The following is a 15,204-nucleotide window of genomic DNA, read 5'->3' as shown; positions in this document are numbered from 1 at the left end:
TGCAGGTTCCTGCATTGCATGGGATTGAACTAGATAGTCCTCAGGGCCCCTTCCCACTCTATGATTATATGAGATATCTATAAGAAGTGCACACTGAAAATCCACTTTGTAAGCTGCAGTTAAAAGCAATCTATCTTATAGTGGATAAAATGCAAAATCTGGCAAAGGAAAACTGTAGTTATTAACTTGATTAGAAGCCATATTCCCAGTAACAGAGGCATGTGTCAAGCGAAAGTGCACTGCCAATTTTTATTAGTAGTTTATTTTTAACCTAAAATCCCGGGATGGCAATACCTGCTCATTTTATCTTCCCAGTGCAGCCCTGAAAGGTAGTTTAAGGGTCCTTCAGAGAACTGCATTAAAAAATCTGGGTAACTGTGACTTTCAAAAAATGGCTGGGTTTTGGTTCTCATATTGTTTCAAAAAGTGCAAATTGAATAGATTCACCTTTAAATGCAACCTGAATCAAATTTCTACCTCCTCCCTAGCTTCCAGGAATATTTGGGGGAAAGTCATGTGGTTTGTATGTGCATTGGATGTGCTTTAAATGTATGGTGTGGATCTGCTTACTGTTGTGACTGATGTATATTGTTTCTCATGTGAACTGGAAGGGCATTATTTATGTTAAAACAAAGGGCCACCTTGTATTTTGGCCCTTCATCAGGTGAATTCAAAAAATTTGGCCCTTCATCGGGTGAATTCAAAATATTTGGTTTCTTAAATTCACTGCTGACAAGAATGTTATTGGAATTTCAGTACAGCCACCTGGAAGTGTTTGGTGGGTTGCAGGATACATTTCAGTATTATTATTTCAGTTATTGGAAATTCAGGTGAGGTGTTGTTTCCCATTTTAATATGAAAATTTGAACTCAGTGCTGATGCTTGGGATCATTTCAAATCAACAGTGAATGGTGTTGGGAATAAACTTCTCCTTATTTAGATTCCATTTTGACTATCTGATTTTCTCCACAGCACATGGGAAATCACAATTATTAGTCATCCACATATGGAAGCCAATAAACAGCTGGGGGTCATGTTCCCCTTTGGCGGAAAAGCTCTGCATTTCTTGCATAGTATTTTTGTGAGTTAAGTAGGAAGGATAACCAGGATTCTGTTTTTAGTTAGTTTTCCAAAAGCAGTGATTGAATAAAGATATTCTGGAAAGTGTATGGATGTTCACAGCACAATTACTCAGACAGCATGCATTCCAGGAACTGGCTAGTCTCTTATTCATTGACCCCTGTGTAACTTCAACATTCTAACATAAATGTCTGATTCTGACGCGGCTTCACAAAGTTCATCCCAGGCCGTGTGAAAGGGCGGTGATGACTGAATGTTTTGGAGTTTTCCGGCAAAGTTTAGGGCTGAGGCGTGACTAATGCATTTTAGAAGCTAAGCCACCTCTCCAGGGGGAGATAGATGAATGAGAAGGCTGCTTATCTACACAGAGATATTTCAAAGTGGTGGTTGAAGAGAGCCTTGGTAATGAACACTGATCCCATTGGTGGCCTCTATCAGGGATCAGATGCAGCTTCTCTGGAGCTGATTTTTATAGGGAGATTTTTCCAGTTCATCAAGTGGAAATTGCTTCAGACCAAGGATGACCTGGTTCTCAAGAATCTAATCTGAGAGGCAAGTCCAACAGAATCAATGCAAGCAAAGTAGAATGTCTTTTCTCTTTGAAGAATGATGTATTATTTCATTCTTGTAAAGGGAGGCACTAGGGCCCAGCGTGGAATAATTCTTTAATTTCCCCACAGTGGGTGCTACACACATACTAATTTCCTTTAGGTCTTGTGATGAAGTAAGTAAACCACAGACTTCGACAGGAACTTCCCCTGCTCGTTGTTGTTTCCACTGAAGCATGCCCTTGTCATGTCCATCTTTATCTCTAACAGTTCAACTTCACCTGGTTTTACAGAATGGATCAGAGAGAAATTATCACGCAAAATCTGGAAAGAGCCCAAAGCAGAAAACTCAACAAAGAGGAGTTGACTAAAGAATTTTTGGTAAGTAAACAGCAGCGATATTTCTCAGTCTGAATTCATTCTAAGGGGAAACCTTCAACTACTGTGGAAAATGTGCGGCTTAACAATAGTTGAGTCTTCTAGCTTGTAAACAATTAGCTGCACCGTTGAAGCAGCACTGAAGGAGTGAAGGTGCAAAGGTATTTAACTGTTTGGCTCTTACGTGCTTTACTGTTTCAAAACTGGGTCCTTCCTATTTCTTCTTCTGTGATTGTATTACTATCGCTTTTGGCTTGATTGCAAAATCATTTGCTGCTAATTTCCTACTAACATGGGGAGATAAAAACAGGTGGCCAATGGGGGCTAGTGGGGATCCTGGCCCTTTTCCCTTTGTGATGGTCACATAGCCAGTGTTGACACCAAGTTTTGGGGGCCCTTGGGCAAAATGCTTCCACCTCCATGCTATAGGCAACATTCCCTTTGAGCCCAGGAGGAGAGGGCAGGAGCAAAATCTGCCTCCTCTATCCAATGCTAAGACACCCAGTGCTATGACAAACTGCTTTCTTAATGGAAACAAAAAATAAATAAATAAAAAATTCCTTCCAGTAGCACCTTAGAGACCAACTAAGTTTGTCATTGGTATGAGCTTTCGTGTGCATGCACACTTCTTCAGATACTCTGAAACACTGCTTTCTTAATGGTCCTTATATTATGCATTAGCTTTTAATATAATTGTCAGAGTCTGTATTCTTTTTCCATTTTATATCCCTTGGACCTCAGTATTTTCTCCTTTCCCCAAATCATGCACATATATGCTTGCCAATTTAGAATCATGTATCTGCTGAAGGGACAACCTTTAAGGTGTCATAACTCTTCGTTGGTTTGCTGCAACAAATTAATGCAGCTACCTCTCTGGAAATTACTCCTCCTTGCTTGTGTTCTTGAAGAGGGCAGGTGAACTGCAGGAACAGTAAGGAGGTGGAGCAGAGCAGGGTACTCTGGGGGTGCACAGTGGACCACCTGTGGTGTGGGCAAGGTACCCAATGTTGCCAGCATCGAGACTCAGTCCTATCTTTAGAATCTATGTTTAGAAGACTACCCAGAGTGGCGGAAGCATGATTTTTGGCTAAAACTGGAGGGGGGGGAGTGTCAGGGAGTGAGGCTTCTGGATTTCGTTAAACTATGAAATTCACTGCCACAGGATAGAGTGATGGCAGCAGGGGCTTCCCATAGATATTTGGGGAGATATTTGGGGAGATAAGCCTTTAGCCTGACCCAGCAAGGCTTATTAGAGGGCCTCCCATGAGAAGAGGGTTTTTAAAACTGATATTTCTTTGGTAAACTCTTAGAGGTTTTGTTACAAACAAGCAATATACCGTATGTGTTTTATTAAATGAATGAATGAAAGAAAGAATGGTGGCAGGCATTATTTATTTGAAGGACAGCTTGTCCCCCACTGCTGTGCCCTGCAATGGATGTACAGCCACCTGGAAGTGTTTGGTGGGTTGCAGGATACATTGCATACTCCCCAAGTGTCCGAATCACAGAAGCCAATCCCAGCTTCTGTTTGGATCCCGGTATGTCCTGTTTTTTGGTCCAGTGCTCTGGCGCGAGTCCTCATGCCAGAGTGCCAGACCGAAAGACGGTCACTCTGGCGCGACTGAGTATTTTATGAATACAAAAGCCTACATGGGGTATCAGGGAAGAAAAGTGTTTAAGGATAGTGATTTTTCTTCAAGTTACTTTAATTTGTGTGTTTGGGTTTTTTGGGGAGGAGGTTGTATTTCTTCCTTTTAATTCAGTTGAAAAATCTGCATTGCCTAGAATGTCAGTCCAGTTTAAAGCAGTTTTATTCTGTATATCCACGCACTACACCTGCTGGATCACACCAATGGTCCATCTAGTCCACCAACCTGTTCTCACAGCAGCAGACCAGATCCCTGTGGGACGTCCGCAAGCAGGACATGAGTACAATAGGACTCTGCCGACCTGCAATTTCCAGCAACAGCAGAGGTAGAACATAGCCATTGTGGCTAGTAGCCATTGAGAGCTTTGTCCACTATGAATTTCCCTAATCTTTTTTTAAAGCCACCAAAGTTGGTGGCCATAACTGTCCCCTGAAGAAGTGAGTTTACCTATGTCCTGCACAGATAAGAACTTTATTTTTCATGTCTTGATTCTTCCAAATATTCAGCTTCATTCAATGTCCACGGAGAAAACCTTTTCTATATTCATTGCATAGAGAAAGTGGACATAATTTTTTTTGTCCTGCTGTCTTTCCACGGGTAAACGCACATTTTCCCGCTGAATCGGAGCAAATGGCAGTGGGGGTTTTCTGTGGGAAATGCATGTGCCTGGAAAAAGCAGTGCAAAGGGAAGTCTGGATGAGCCCTCTGTTTACAGTGGTCCTTTTGGAGCTCTTCACAATCTCTTTTTGTTTTAATGACCCTGAACAATTTCATATCATCAGCAAACTTGGCCACCACACGGCTCACCCCTAACTCCTGACCTCTCTTTGTAAGTACAGTGGTCCCTCGACTTACGAACTTAATCTGTTCCGAATGCACATTTGTAGGCCGAAAAGTTCAGAAGTCGAAACGCAGCTTCGGGGGAAAAAAAATTCGGAAAAATTCGTAAGTCGAAAAAACCGCATGTAAAAATTTGTAAGTAAAAAAAACCCATTTAAAGCCGCTAACGGTTTCCGTTCGGATGTAGAAAAATTCATAAGCCTGCGGCCATTTGTCCCGTTTGTAAGTCGAAACCTATGGATGTCAAGTAATTCGTAAGTCAAGGGACCACTGTAAACTGCAGTTAAAATCTTATTTTGAAAGTCTACATAGTACACTGCATCAGTTTGACCACCTCTATCTACCGGTATATGCTTGTTGACTCTCTCAAATAACTCTAATAGGTTCATGAGACAGGACTTGCCCCTTGAAATCCTGGAGCATGCATATCAATAAAATCGACAAGTGACTCATTCCAGACTGAAAAGCATTCTTAGCATTGCTTGTGAAAATGCCCAAAGAGCTTCTTGTGTGATACAACTTTTCCCCTTCCCTCTGCCAAAGCATGAAGTCCTGTGGGGCTGAGGGTGTACAGGCAACTGGAATGAAAGGGGAGCAAGGCTAGTCAAATAAATTGTGATGCTTGATGCGAAGGACAAGATGGTGCCCTCTTTCCATATGCAGAAGCTGACTGGACTACAGCTGAATCTTACACTGGCAACAGGACAGCATCCACCACCCCACCTCAGACCTGCCCCAGTTTTATAGTGGGAGGAAATTTAAATGTACTGTAACTGAAAAGGCAGGTGGGCATTTTCCAAGCTCTTCCCTCATTTCCTTTTCTACTAGGAAAGAATGAGTCCATTCACACAGCCACAAGAAAACCTGAATTAGTCCACACAGCACAACACTTAACACCCCTGCGTTAGTCAATGAATGTTGGCAGTGATTAATCGGCAAAGATAGCACCTCTTCCTCCTGGGAACTCTGTCGGTTAGAGTGACTACTTAGGATTCATCAATAAAGAGTGACATCAGTTTGAAAAAAGATTTGCATGTGCTATATAGAGACACAAATTTAGAAATTATTATTATAAATTAAAAAGAAATACAGTGGTACCTCGGGTTAAGAACTTAATTCGTTCTGGAGGTCCGTTCTTAACCTGAAACTGTTCTTAACCAGAGGTACCACTTTAGCTAATGGGGCCTCCCACTGCCACTGCGCCACCGCCGCACAATTTTTGTTCTCATCCTGAAGCAAAGTTCTTAACCCGAGGTACTATTTCTGGGTTAGCGGAGTTTGTAACCTGAAGCGTCTGTAACCTGAAACGTCTGTAACCCGAGGTACCACTGTACAGTGCTTTTCACCTTAGTGGGGAAGACTGTGATCAGATGATCTGTGTGCCTGCTGGGTTGGTAGTCCAGATACTAAATGCTGATGGGCAAATTCAAGACCCCTCCTCTTGCTTTGTGTGGTTCTTTTTCTTTAAACTAGACTTGGTCGCCTTTATAGACTGTCCTCTATAAAGTAGCCTACTTTAAGTAGGACACACACACCCTAATGTCATATGTGTGAAAGTTACTCAGTGGCAAAGGTAATGCTGAGAGGCACGCACACTCTTGCTTCAAATGTTCCCTTTTTGAGGCCTGGCATTAAAAGCCACTTCCGTTGCTTAGGCCTTGCAGTAACAGAATCAGAGAGTTGAAAGGGAACTCAGGGTTCATCTAAACCAGTTCCCCTGCCAGTGCAGGAAATCCATCATTACACCATCCTGATAGATGGCTATCCAGCCTCTGCTTTAAAGCATCTAATGAAGGAGAAGCCACCATCTGTTCCACTGTCAAACACCTCAATGCCATCAAGAAGTTCTTCCAAATGTTTAGCAGAAATCCCTTTTTATTGAAATTTTAAACCATTGGGTTCAAGCCCTATCTTCTGCAGCAAAAGAACATAAATTTGCTCCATCATCTGTTGTGATATAGACCTTTGATACAGAATCAACCTGTTGATTCAAGCCAGTGGCGTTTCCCTTTCTTCCCTTGTTGAGTGTGATTGACAGATTGACAGAGGTAGAGGTTAGCAGAGCATCAGAATGGCCTCGCCACCCTCTCTATCCTAGAACCTGTTGAATTTTGAGTCCCTCAAGGTGCCAAAATGAGCAGCTATTAGAATTCATTCTGTTTATTGAGAGAGGGAAGAGCCCAAGGGTAAGGTCAGCTCAGGCAGGTCCTCCACCATTTCATTTCTATGGAAAACATGACATGGGATCATCCAGACTTCAACAACTTCAGAGCTACTATCCTGCCAGTTAGGATTTCATTCACTTGGTCATTTTTAAAATAGTTTTGTCTCAGTCCATCTTGACTGTATGATGCAGGAATGATGGGTTTTGGACACCATTAAGAATGGGGGGGTGCACTCATACGCACGCACGCACACGCGCGCGCGCACACACACACACACACACACACACACCACATTTCACTATCAAATTCCAGGGCAGTTTACATATATTAAAGCAACAGTACACCATAGGAACACACGGAGCTGCCTTATACTGAGTCAGACCTATGAATCTTGCAATGAGGGTCCCATGGAATGAATCTAGGCTAATCTCTTAGGAATGTTTGGGTCGAAAGGCCTCTGTCTCAATCGAGGAGTTGGGCTGGATGACCTTTTGCATCTCTTCCAGCTTTGTGATTCAATGATTCTCGTAGTGGGGGTTGCTGAACTGTTTTGCAATGAGTTTCTGACTCATCTGTTCCCCCACTCCCACCCACAGCTCTTCATTCTGCATTTTGGTAGCATTATCGTGAATTACTTTCCTATGGCAAGTGTTACACGCAGGCCATCAGCTCCTGGAGAAACTATTATATAGTATTTATATTCCTACAACTTCCCTGAGGTTATGAATGAGGGTTGCCACCTTCGTACAGGACAGGGTGGGGTGGGGAGAGCAGTTGAGGGGGGCTCTTTCTTGTTTCATCTGGTGCTGAAGTGACTTCAGAGCAATCCATTACAATCTATTGCAGCCTAACAGCATGCCGCTCTGGAATTTGCCACACACACACACACACACACACACACGAATTTGTAAGTCTGTCTGTGCTTGGCTACCCAAAACTTAAATACATGACCTTTCACACCATTTCAAATACATGCATTTGGGGAGGATCCCTCAAATACATGCATTTGGGGAGAGACAGACAGACAGACAGAGAGAGGGGGGAGGGGGGAGGAGAAGAAGAAGATGAAGACCTGAAATATAGGACAGAACTGCATCAATACAGGACATAGCATTTTACATTGAAATATGGGACAATCCTGTAATAGGTGGATGGTGGGCACAGGGGCTAAGGTGCATTGGGAGTGTGCATCATATTGATCCTGTGCATTGTGCTCTTGTCTACTGTTAAATTGTCGATTGAAAGCTGTGAAGTGTGTTGAAGCTGTGCACGTAGATTCTATCTGCATGACTGGTGATTCTCTTCCCCTCCTGCTCCATTGATTTGCTTATTATTATTATTATTATTATTATTATTATTAAAAATTGATGTGCCCCTTTTTATATGAATTTCTAAAAGCAGTTCAACAACTAATAAAACATCTTGTAAACTGATGCCACTTAAAGAAACCAAACAATAAATACAAAAAGAACAGCAAGAAGCAACAAAAGCCATACAAAAGCCAGGGGGTAAAAAACAAACCAGTTTATTTTCAAATAAACTGAAACATCATCATCACCACCACCATCATTTGCAGGTGCAGGGGGCTATTTTCAGGAAGTTTGCAAGGAGGAAGCAGTATGGTTCCCTCTAGCTAGGGCGTTTCACAATGCTGCTGCTGCTGTAAGGGGAGACCACCCTGGCCTCAGTGTAGGATGGAAATTTGAGCAGAAGATCTCAAGTGCTGAGACGAGGGAACATAGGAAGCCGCCTTCTTAGTAGTTCATTAGACCAAACAGACTAAATACTATGTTTTGCATAGGGGAGATCGTCAGAGCTGAGCTATAGGGAGTCGCCAAGAGCATAGGAGCCAATTTCTGGGGCTGAGGTTCTTGCACCCCCGCTATAAAATAACTGAGGGGGCCGGGCCCTGCAAAATTGATGGACACTGCCATTCAAACTGTGTGCATGCACCGTGTCTTGTAATCGATTATGTGGGGCAGGGCTTACCTGTGCTCCCCCATATTTTATTCCAGTTGGAACCCTTGGCCAGAAGTAAGAGGTCTGGTGTGTGTGAAGCCAGGGAACATGGAGATAGTTATGGCTATGGAACAAGAAAGGAAAGTCATAAGGTGCAAGATTATTCACCAGTTTGGTCCTGGTATTTGCACTTAAATGATTTAATTTTATGTTGCAGTGAGACCATAGATTTCAACTCTTTTAAATGATTTAAATGCGAACACATATAAATTTGGATAAATGACTTTTGTAGCACTATATTGGTGGTTATGTAGCCCTTGTATAGTGTGGCTGTATGGGACAATCGGAAGGAGAATTACAGAGAGCAGTCCTGTTGCCAGTACGGTATTCAGAAGTGAGATGGTTTTATGATCTCATGAAAAACAGTGGGATAACATAACTTTTCAAGCACTGCCTACCGTGCAGGGGAAATATGTTTGTGTAGCAGGGGCTGCAATTTGAAGAGAAATGATTGTTAAAGAAAATTCCTCTAAAGTCTTCTGGCAGGCATGTAACACCGCTGCAGCGATAAAGAAAATGTACTCTGCTTCCTCGTGTAAATGTTGGAGATGTAATTGTAAAGATTATGGTTTTCTTCATACTTACTTACAAAAGGTTTCTGGAAAGGAATTTTAAAAGTCATTTATTATTATAGATAATTGGAGATATGCTAATTCCACAGGTAGAACTGCTAAACAATTTGTGAAGTGGTATAAAAGAAGAAACACAGGATATTGGTTAGCAATCTTATAGCAGGTGCTAGAATGCTGACTGCAAAAAAGAAAGAAAGAAAGAAAGAAAGAAAGAAAGAAAGAAAGAAAGAAAGAAAGAAAGAAAGAAAGAAAGATCATGGAAGCATGGCAATCTGTAGAAAAATGGAATAGAAATATCTGGAAATTATTAAGAGCTTTTATTACTAATATATGGTTGGGCAATGACAGAGCTATGATTAATTTCATGAATAACTAGGAAAATGTTTACTGTTCTGGAAGAGAAATAAATAAATATTGAGAAAACAATTCCCCCATGGATGTTAGCAATGCTGTGAAGATGCATTATAATTTTTATGTTGGTTAGTTGCTTTATACAAAAAGTCTCGAAGTGACAACAAGATAAAAAAAATACAAACAGTTAAAATAATTTAAAACCAGAAAATTTAAAAACAATGTACAACGCAGAATTCCCAAAATGCTCATCTAGCAATGCAACAAAGAAAGTCAAGCTTTGGACTAAAAGAACCTAAAGCTCAATAGGTATTTTTATGTGTTTATGGGATTATAATGTTGTAACATTTTTCCTGCTCCATTTCCTGCTCCATAATAAATCCCTCTTCTCAGGTAACTCTGGGAATTGCTGATCTGTGTAGGTGAAGAGGGATCTTCTAACAACTCTCAGGCCTCTTAACAAACATGGGGAAATGGATCAAATTTGTTTTTATTAGCCAATATATTCCATATTTGTCAAAGTGATTTGTTTCCAGAGTCACCTGAGATTTCAAATATTTCAATCCTAATAAAGTCGTACCTTCGATCCTGAATGCCTTGCAAGTCGAACGTTTTTGCTCTTGAACGCCGCAAACCCAGAAGTGAGTGTTCTGGTTTGCGAACATTCTTTGGAACCCGAACATCCGCCGTGGGTTCCATGGCTTCCAATTGGCTGCAGGAAGCCAATCGGAAGCCGCACCTTGGTTTCCAAACATTTTGGAAGTCAAACGGACTTCCAGAACAGATTCTGTTCGACTTCCGAGGTACCACTGTATTATCTAACCAACCAAAGGTGCTATGTACATATATTCTAGGGTTGCCCACATCGGAAAATTAAGGCCACAGTGAGATTCCAATATTTAGTACTTGACAGTAGGCAAGCATAGTGATATAATTCCAAATTTTGGATCCTGAAACCACCTCTGTTAATTTGTAGCTGCATTCTCTGCAATGATATTCTTGGTGTTGCTGAGCCCCAAAGGCATTTCCTAAATAATGAATTTACCTTTGATCCTGATGTAAAAACTGGAAGTACTCTCAGGATATAAATGAATCTGGGAATAATTTTCATTTTGAGAGCATTCACCCTTCCCCAAAGGGTAAAGTTCAATGACTCCCACCTATTGATAGCTGAAGAAACCTCTTTAATTAATTTATTCATATTAACTGTAACTAACTGTGTTATATCTCTTGGTATTAACATAAAGGTAAAGGGGCCCCTGACCATCAGGTCCAGTCGTGTCCGACTCTGGGGTTGCGGCGCTCATCTCGCTCTATAGGCCGAGGGAGCCGGCGTTTGTCCGCAGACAGCTTCCGGGTCATGTGGCCAGCATGACAAAGCCACTTCTGGCGAACCAGAGCAGCGCACGGAAACACCGTTTACCTTCCCGCCGGAGCGGTCCCTATTTATCTACTTGCACTTTGATGTGCTTTCGAACTGCTAGGTGGGCAGGAGCTGGGACCGAGCAACGGGAGCTCACCCCGTTGCAGGGATTCGAACCGCTGACCTTCTGATCAGCAAGCCCTAGACTCTGTGCTTTAACCCACAGCGCCACCTGGGTCCCAACCTCTTTAATTAATTTATTCATATAGAGGTTAATTTATTCATATAGAGGTTAGAGATTAATTTATTCATAAAGAGGTCCGAATCTCTTTAATTAATTTATTCATATTAACTGTAACTAACTGTGTTATATCTCTTGGTATTAACATACCTAGATATTAAATAGATTTGGGGGGAGACCTGAAATTGATATTTCTTGAATGAGTGTGTAAATAAATTTTGACCTATTGGCATCTATTCTGCTTTGGACAAATTAACAGAATAACCTGATGTTTTACCAAAAGCGTCAGTCATTTGGATCAAGATGGGTATACTAGTCTGAGGTTCCAAAATAAACAAAAATATATTGTCTGCAAATAAAACTAACTTATGTTCAACTGAATTATGAACTGCTCTGTGAATCTCACGATGTTGTCTAATAGTGCTAGCCAGAAGGAGAGTCCACAACCTCCCAAGGCAGTCCATTCCACTGCTGAACAGCTCTTACCATCAGAAAGTTATTCCTGATGTTTAGTCGGAATCTCCTTTCTTGTAACTTGAAGCCATTGGATTGAGTCCTACCTTTTGGAGCAAGAGAAAACAAGCTTGCTCCATCTTCCATGTGACAGCCCTTTAAATATTTGAATATGGCTTTCATATCTCCTCCTCTCAGTCTCCTCTTCTCCATGCTAAACATACCCAACTCCCTCAACCGTTCCTCATAAGGCTTGGTTTCCAGCCCTGAGTTTTGCACCAAACAGATGTTTTGTGTCATGATTTGTTATGAAATGTTGACCTGTTTTGGATTGGTTGTTGTGCTGGCCAATATTATGGAAAGTGGTAGAGAGCAGGACGAGGTATAGCAACTGAAAACCATAAATAAAATGTATGTAAATAGACACCATGCCAGTTACTATCACACACCGTAGTTCCTCACTCTCTGTAACAGTGGTCAGGATGAGATGGGAAACCAGTGGCAATTATAAAATGCTTTGAGGATTGCTGAATTGTGCCAAAATTGGCTAAATTTAGCTCAGTGGAAGAGCCAGGGGCATAGGAAGATAGGGGCATAGGAAGATAGGGGCGGTGGGGGCAGCGCGCCCCGAGCAACGCGATGCCAGGGGCACCATCACCGCTGCCCGCCCCGCCCCAAAACGCGCTCCATGTCACTGCGCACAGCGCGCCCCACCCCCAAAACGCACGCCATGTCACTGGGGGCAGCGCGCCTGCTCTCCGCCCCCGGTGGCGGAGCATGAAGCTCCGCCGCTGGGTAGAGCATCTGATTTGCATGTTGAAGATCTCAGATTCAGTCCTTGGCAACTCCAGGTATTGGCTGGGAGAGAAGCTAGTCTAAAATCGGGAGAGCCATTGCCTGTCAGCCTAGACAATACTGAGCAGGATGAACCAATGGTCTGACTCAGTATAAGGCAGTTTCCTGTACTCCTGTACTCTACTAATATTTCTGGCACCTCAGATTTTTTTTAATCCTCAGAACTCTGTTTTATGTATGTATGTATGTGTTTGTTTGTTTGTTTGTTTTGTTTTGTTTAAAGAACTCCTAAGCTGCTCTTTATGCAAGAGGATCCCAGGGTGGTATATGACAATAACAACCATGACAAAAGATTATTTTATTGTGCCATGGGAATTGGGTTTCCAGACAATTCAGAAGCAGGAAGAATGGACCAGTATTTGTGTGGGGAAAAGTATAGCAACTGAGCTATAGTTGAGCTTCTTCTCTTTTGTCAATAGACAAATTCTCATATTTTCCACATGTGTCTGAAGAGTGTATTATTCCACCACATTATACCTGTGTGACGCCTGCGGAACGAGTATTTTTCTATGAAGCCACACCAGAAACATATGTGCCTGAGCTGTGCATGGTTCCTGCTTGGTACACAAACTTTCCACTTCTCAGAAGCCTCACATCGCAAAGTAATGACGACTGTTTGGTTCTCTGTGTGGTTGTCTCAAGAGAGGCTAGTCAGGAAATAATGGGAGATACAGGCCTGTGACACTGTTTATACGTTCTTTGTAATCTCTCTTTATGATTTAACAACAGAAACTGAAAAGGCAATCGGCAACCTACAGAGCTGACAAAATCTACCCAACAGCTACATCTGAGCAGCCGGAAAATATCAGCAAGAACCGGTATAAGGACATCTTGCCATGTAAGCTAGGAATTAAATAGTTATCACAGTAGTTTTTCATCTTTCCAGCCACTGTATGAATGAGGTGACGTGTATTTGGGATGTGTACACCCTCTACTTTTAAAGCACATTATTTCCCTCAAAGCATCATGGGCCCTGTAGTTTACCCCTCACAAAGTTCCAGTTCCCAGCAACTCTTAGCAAACGTCAGTGCTCAGAATTCTTTGAGGGAAAGAATGTGCTTTAAATGTAGAGTGTGGACACAGCCTTGGAGTGTGAATGGCTCCTGTGCTTGTTATAATTAATATCATGCATACAACTTGGATCCTAAATTAACCTAAGGACATTATTGCCCGTCTGCATCTCAGGTAAAGTTCTAGTGAAGCCTCCGGGGCTGGGAGGCGGAGAAGAATAACAGGTTCTATCCTGTTGAGGGCATTTCCCCCCTTCTCAGCAGCCCATTATGTCTTTTCCTACATTGTTCAGGAGATAAACTCCAGGGAGACTTTTTGGGGTGTGTATAGGGAGAGGAATATTTCCTTTCATGAACTTTCCTTTCATTAACTTGCCTTTGGACCCAAGGCGAGATGTACGCAAACATGCTATTCACACACACACACACACACCACAAATGCAGGAGTGGGGTGCAAATAAGAATGAGTACTGTATATGGTTCACACTCAATACACATCAATAGGTTGGTACAAAGATACCGGTACATGTTTTCTGATACATCTTAGAAAAATGATCAGACAAGTTTAGAAGGGCTTTTAAAATGCTTGTTTACCTTCCTATCAATAGCAATAGCTAGAGGAGGGGAGATATCACAGGGATTAATCAGTGGGTACCTGTGAGACATTAGTCAAAGCGGCAATTATGGAAGCACTAGCTGGGTTGAAATCTCTTTTGCCAACAACTGAATGTTTTCATTCTGAGAACTGGGAAAATGCTATTTCCTTGGTTTGGATGCAATACCTTTTCGATGGTTATGTATATTGAGCATAACAAATGAGTCACCTTGACACATTCTGACCACAAAAAACAATACCCATTCTCTGAAAAAGTTTCAGGTTCCACATATAGGTTCCATGACTCATGTTCACCTTTGCATGCTGATAGGCTTCTTAGGTCAGTCATTCCTCTCTTTTTTACTGTTTCATTCACTTGTGATTTGTGGGTTAAACCACAGAGCCTAGGGCTTGCCGATCAGAAGGTCAGCAGTTCGAATCCCCGCGACAGGGTGAACTCCCGTTGCTCGGTCCCAGCTCCTGCCAACCTAGCAGTTCGAAAGCACGTCAAAGTGCAAGTAGATAAATAGGTACCACTCCGGCGGGAAGGTAAATGGTGTTTCCATGTGCTGCTCTGGTTCACCAGAAGCGGCTTTGTCATGCTGGCCACATGACCTGGAAGCAGTACGCCGGCTCCCTCGGCAAATAACACGAGATGAGCGCCGCAACCCCAGAGTCGTCTGCGACTGGACCTAGTGGTCAGGGGTCCCTTTACTTTTACCTTTACCCACTAGTTAGCAGGGACGCGGATGGCACTGTGGTCTAAACCACAGAGCCTAGGGCTTGCTGATCAGAAGGTCAGCGATTCAAATCCCTGCGACGGGGTGAGCTCCCGTTGTTCGGTCCCAGCTCCTGCCAATCTAGCAGTTCGAAAGCACATCGAAGTGCAAGTAGATAAATAGGTACCACTCTGGCGGGAAGGTAAATGGTGTTTCTGTGCACTGCTCTGGTTTGCCAGAAGCAACTTAGTCATGCTGGCCACATGACCCGGAAGCTGTCTGTGGACAAACGCCGGCTCCCTCGGCCTATAGAGCGAGATGAGCACGCAACCCCAGAGTCGTCCGTGACTGGACCTAATGGTCTGG

The 15,204-nt window shown here is 42.6% G+C and overlaps 1 protein-coding gene across 1 annotated transcript in view; it reads left to right on the top strand.

The window, feature by feature from the left end:
• The window catches only part of PTPN22 (protein tyrosine phosphatase non-receptor type 22), a 60,721-nt gene that overhangs the window by 18,169 nt on the left and 27,348 nt on the right, over positions 1-15,204 (top strand). Inside the window, exons 2-3 of the mRNA XM_060277155.1 lie at positions 1,922-2,009; positions 13,244-13,352. Coding sequence (XP_060133138.1) covers positions 1,923-2,009; positions 13,244-13,352 — 196 coding nt within the window. The 5' untranslated portion in view covers position 1,922. The remainder of the gene's footprint in view (positions 1-1,921; positions 2,010-13,243; positions 13,353-15,204) is intronic.

Source organism: Zootoca vivipara, chromosome 7 (assembly GCF_963506605.1).
Source record: "Zootoca vivipara chromosome 7, rZooViv1.1, whole genome shotgun sequence".
NCBI lineage: Eukaryota > Metazoa > Chordata > Lepidosauria > Squamata > Lacertidae > Zootoca > Zootoca vivipara.
The sequence above is the reverse complement of the archived record's forward strand: the minus strand, read 5'-3'. Positions and strand labels throughout refer to the sequence as shown.